At 41.3% G+C, this 5,728-nt stretch overlaps 1 protein-coding gene across 1 annotated transcript in view; it reads left to right on the top strand.

The window, feature by feature from the left end:
• Positions 1-5,728, top strand: part of LGI2 (leucine rich repeat LGI family member 2) — a 29,102-nt gene that overhangs the window by 9,645 nt on the left and 13,729 nt on the right. The window contains exons 5-6 of the mRNA XM_007448800.1: positions 1,187-1,258; positions 1,955-2,124. Coding sequence (XP_007448862.1) covers positions 1,187-1,258; positions 1,955-2,124 — 242 coding nt within the window. The remainder of the gene's footprint in view (positions 1-1,186; positions 1,259-1,954; positions 2,125-5,728) is intronic.

Here is a 5,728-nt window from a genome sequence, read left to right as displayed (position 1 = left end):
TCAGCAGGATGGTGACGGGGCACTGCATAATCCTGAATCATCAGAGAAAGCATTGATGATATTTGTTCAAGTCTGCTTCCTGGAGATGGGGGTTAGATTAGGACATTTTAGAAAGATCTCCAACACTAAGAGCAGAAATACGAAATACGGTTTCTGGTCAACCTTAATTAATGAGAAAATGAAATTGATCACAATCAGTCATTCCCTAAACATTGTGGTTCACTGAGATTTTCTATTATCATTAGTGTTAGAGCTGAGATTCTTTATGTAAAAGAATATTTACATAAAGTGAATACTATTTTTTAATATTCACAAGTAATAAAATTCACTTAGATGCCCCATGAGGGAACTTCTTAGGATAAGACTGTACATCTGTCTTTTTATCATTCTCATTTTAGTGCTTAAATCATCCATTCAGAAAGACTTTACTGAGTACCCACTATGTGCCAGGCACTGTTCTAGATGCAAGGGATACAGATGTGGACGGACAAAAATCTCTGTCCTCATGTTGCTTATGTATAGGGAGAATACAGCGTCAGTAAACAAATAGATAATTAATATATATTGTATGCTAAGTGACAGTGGTGCAGTGGAGATCAACAGGGCATGGAAAGGAGTTGTGTAGAGATCAGGGAAGGTGGTGAAAGTGGAGGACAGACCTAAAGAAGGTGATGGATGAACCACACCTAGGGTGAGAGCGTCAGGCAGATGAACACCAAGTTCAGAGAACTTGAGCTGGGAGTGTGACTAGCCTGTGTGAGCAATAGCAAAGGAACCAGTGTGGGTGATCTGAATCATCAGAGATTCAGTCCCACAGGTAAGTGGGAATGGAGGTAACTAGACAATGGAGGGCCTTGGGTGCCATCAAAGGGACTTTGACTTTTATTCTGAGAAACGTGAGATGCCATCTGAGGATTATTAACATGTGTATCAAGAGCTTAATAAATGCTTGCTTTAAAAACGAAACAAAAAACGGACATTGTATGCTCCAGCATCTGTAACGTTATCTTTGTATAACTAAACTCATTTCTTTATCTCAGTATCAGTGACCAAAGCCAGAAATTGAACTACCTTTTGCTAAAGAGGTTTAGAACTCTGTTTTAAATCACTTGCTTTATTTAAGGGACTTCAGAGGGATAGGGCATGAAGATAATAACCACATTAAAATGTGACTTTTTTGTTCTAGTTCTTTGGCCAATAATCACATAAAAGCACTCCCAAGGGATGTCTTCAGTGATTTAGACTCTCTGATTGAACTGTAAGTAATGAAAATTAAGTTTATGTGTGCTTGTCTTGAAATCCCCTCTCCCCCTATCCTGCATTTCTTTTTTTATGTTGTAGCTAAAAATCTATGACAAAGTAACGAATACTGGGAAACAGCATATAGTTTGTATTGTGTTAGCTTTGCCATTTTGGAATATACTTGGTAGCATTAGGCCAATGGTAATTCGGCATGCTGGGTCCGGGGGCTTCCTTTCTCCCAGAGAGCAGTAGCTATCCATCTGCGTTGTCTCCTAGTGCTTGTCACTCCTTGCTGGGCAAAGTTTGACAAGATCTTAAAGTTTCAATTGTTGTTCGTCAAAACTATCTTCCCGTAATGTCCTCTTTTTGCTTGTGAGAACCTATGCTGGGTGGTGTTCTTCTGTCACCCCTCCCCCATTTCCACCATGGCGTGGTGACAGTTTTCAAGAGGATTTGGGAAAATGGTGCTGTGTCAACTCTGAGCGCTCTCTGCGTGCTATACGGTTAAAATCATGGGCACTGAAGAGCGTTAAATAAAGTCAGTGGTACGTAAAAGACATCGGATGTATTAAATATACAATTGTAAAAAAATTCCATTTTGGGGAGTATTAAATATGTCAGGATATCAGGATTTCTGGAGTTTCATGTTAGGGCCAAAATATTTCCGACATGTCTGTTTCTCTGTGCCTGTGTTTGTTTTGTTTTTTTATAGAGATTTAAGGGGCAATAAGTTCGAATGTGACTGCAAAGCCAAGTGGTTGTATCTGTGGTTGAAGATGACAAATTCCACTGTTTCTGATGTCCTGTGTATCGGTCCACCAGAATATCAGGAAAAGAAGCTGAATGACGTGACCAGCTTTGACTACGAATGCACAACTACAGGTATTCAGAACCTCTATCGTCAAAGTCTGATATTTAGAATAACCCTTTGTTTTTCTTTTAGACTGTCAACAGGGAGTGGGGAAACATGGGGGTAAAAGTTTTCTATCAAAATTATTTTAGGGGAAATTTAAGCATTCTCAAAGAAATGATTGGATGTGGCAAGGAAAATATCTCAACAGTTTGGAAGGATTTTTGTTAACTGCACTGGCTTCACTTTTGATTCTTTTTGATTCTTTACAAAATTCAAATTTGTCTAAAGATTTTTTTTTTTTTAAGCTCAAAGGTGAGTTTGGCATGAGAACATTTTCAAAGCAGTCTAGGTTTCATATAAAGACAGTACAGAGAGAACTAAGTCACTGTTCTCTTGATTGAATACTATGAAATTTACAGGACATTTACCTAATAAATACCAGACTTTAAAATTTATAAATTGCTTTTGTAGTTCCATGTAAAATGAGATAGCTAGGCATCCTAATCAATGGCAAAGTAGGAATATAAGTTAACAACTAGTTATCAAAAGGAAAAATTCACATTGAGGAAAAAAATGTGAAGAAAGTTTGATTTTGTTTTCCAGAGTCTGCCTCAGGGTTTCAGTTTATACATTCTCAGGTTATAAGATAAAACTAAAATCCTAACTGCCTCAACTGTCATATCTTGTAGAGAGCCCAAGAATATCTCCATATGAAAGGCTTAGATGGAGTTTCTATAGCTTCTAAAAGCCAGATTTTAAAGGAGAGTGGATCAATCCACAGTATGAAACCTGCTTACCGGACTTACAAAAATAAACACTTAGGCTGAGAGTTGGTATCTACAAAGCCTCAAGTCATGTCAGTAGGAGTAGCAGAAAAGAGAACTCAGAAAATAGTTATGGAAACTCAAAAGACAAAAAAACTCTAAGAACAAAATATCACATTTAGGCTAGTCCTACCACTATCCCCCGATCTAATAAACAAACAGACTCAAAAGTAAAAATTATTTCTAGATATCTTTGTAAATAAGGGACCTGACAAGTTCTGTTCTTTTCTGAGAGGAAATCTGAGGTCTTACGGAAATGCCCTTGTCTTTCATCACTGAACAGGGACTTATTCAGCTGTGTAATTGGCAGGTGCCCTTTAGCCAGCTGAGGCCACTGGGGGGTTATTTATTGTATTGTAGAGCAGGGCAATCTATCAGAGGTCACGGTCAGTGACGTTTGCACCAAAAGGTGGCATTCAAGGCCATGCCGTATGAAATGTGAAACCCCAGCGTGCTGGGGCCCGGTCTCTGCCTCTTCTCATTTTTCTGGAGAGTTCTCTAAACCCCACGCTGAAGTGAGCAGCTTTTCCATTATTCTCGTCACTCCCGGCCCTAGTGTGTGACAACGTTGCCGATCTCAGAGAGAAATGGCTTGGACTATAGAGGGCCTTGGAAACTAGGAATCTGTCCTAAACCCAGAATCTCTGGGGCAGCATGAGCCCCTTAACACATTTGGGGGCATTCTCTTATACATACTTATCTTTTCTAACAAGCTTTTCGCTAAAATTTAGGAAGTCAGCCCCCCCTGTCTGGAAGCAGGGAGAAGATGATTCTGTCTTTGCTCTTGTTTTACCCCTTTAAGGCTCATGAACAGATGCGCTGTCACTCACAGGTGTCTTCCATCACGAAAAAATGGTGCCACCAAGTTGTGACCCCTTCCCCCCAAATATAGTCCCTGCCTTTTAAGGACTAGGTCGATAAAGTATGAGTTTTGGGGGTTCCTATCTTCTGGCCCAGATCAAGGCTCACACGCTGGCGCTCTATTTAAGGCCAGGGAGGAGATAGGTGAGGATGGATGGAAGTTGGAAAGCCAAGTCTAAGACTCATGGTACCATGACGGCATCCTCACTCGAGTTCAGGGAAGCAGCACATTTTCTGAGTGCACTGTTTTCCTCTTAGCTCGGGGTTTTAGCAAAGGAGTAAATTCTTCCGGTAGATGTCTCACCTTGTTCTTCCCAGGGAGAGGAGGGTACATTACCATCCTGTTCCTCAGCACAGGGGTGTAATTAACACCCCAAAGCCACCCCTGGCCGGTTTCAGCCCTGCAGCTTAATCAGTCCCTCCATAACCCTCTGCTTCAAGTCTATTTTTAACCACCTCAAAAATCCCTGTTACCTACTCATAATTCCCCATGTTAGGTGGATAATTCACTAAATTCCTTAGAGGGAGTGAATTTTGCATCCTCATTGTCCCGTTAGCTTCCCTATTTCAGGGCTGATGAAAATGCAGAGAGAAATAATGCATTAATGTGCAGTTTCTCTCCCAATAGGATCAGCATCATGTATAATTTATTTTCTGCAAGTGCTATAAATAGGTATGTAAAAATCTGTTGATTCCAGTGGGAGCAAGGCCTAAATTGTAAGAGTCCCACTGACATCATGAACTTAATCCAATGTGAATGGAAGGGGAAGTGCTTTTTGCAGAGAAGGCCATTAATACTTTAACACCAGTAAATGGATGTCGTATCAGCATGTGGATTGTTTGAGATCTTTCCACAATGAATGTGCTTTTGCTGTTTGTGAGAAATAACTTACGATGGTGATGGGGAAGGTGATTAAATTCCCCGAGTCCTCTCCCCCATTCACACAAACACACATTCATCAATCATATTGTTTCACCGGTTTCTTCCCTTCTTCCTTCTTTCTCTTCTCCGTTTTTTTGGACAGGAGCAGCGAAGGGGGAAAAGGAGTCTCTTGTTAAGAATTAGATTTAAACTCGAATGATTTAACAGTCTGTGCTGTGCCAGATAGCCAGTATACAGAAAATATTATGAAACCAATGTTTGGGGGAAATCAATGAAAATAGGACCATGAAAGGCTAGATTTGTAAAATGCTCTGTTTTTTTTTAATACAATTAAAATTCTGGACATTTTTTAAAATTAAAAACTGAAACTTTTGGGTCTGCACTTTAAACGGCCTGCATTTTTAAGCTCACAAGTGCTCGTGTTTCTGAGAATTCAGAGTGTAGTCAGGAAGCTCTGAACGCAAGGAGACAGGAGTGTTGGGAACCTTGGGCAGACTTGGATGAGGCAAGGCAACCGGAGATGCTGGAGGAGGTTATAGACGTCTTGGTGGTAATTAAAAGAACGCAGCTGTATTCTCTGAGTCCTCTCCTACCTCCGGGAAAGAAAGCAGACCGTGACTGCTTCCATTTCCCTTTTTTCCCATTTACCAGCCTGTGAACACGGAAGCCTTTTGCAGCGTTTTCCGACTTCTACACTGGGGCCACCAGGGCCCACAGGAATGAACCAGGGGTTTTTCAGTTTTCAGTCTTTGACCAAAGCAACGCTGGTATTTTGGGGGACTTGATAGAGGAGGGGGAACTGGGATCCATGGTGACTCTTCCCTAAGTCTTCACGCAGGCAGCTTCACACTGTCACTGTTACGCATGTAGAACTCCTGAGGGATCACCGCAGCCGAGGCTGGGCGCTAACACTTAATCCTCACTCTCCTATTCGGCGTCTACAGCAACCTTGTGAAATAGTCATTGCCCTCATTTTACTCCTGGGGAACCTGAGGCTCTTGCTTGAGCTCCTGGAGCTGCAAGTGCAGGCGGGGTAGAAACCAGTCTGTCTCACCTGCCCCAGCT

This window comes from Lipotes vexillifer, unplaced genomic scaffold (genome assembly GCF_000442215.2).
Source record: "Lipotes vexillifer unplaced genomic scaffold, Lipotes_vexillifer_v1.1 scaffold100, whole genome shotgun sequence".
Taxonomy (NCBI): Eukaryota; Metazoa; Chordata; class Mammalia; order Artiodactyla; family Lipotidae; genus Lipotes; species Lipotes vexillifer.
This window is presented reverse-complemented; position numbering and strand designations above follow the sequence as displayed.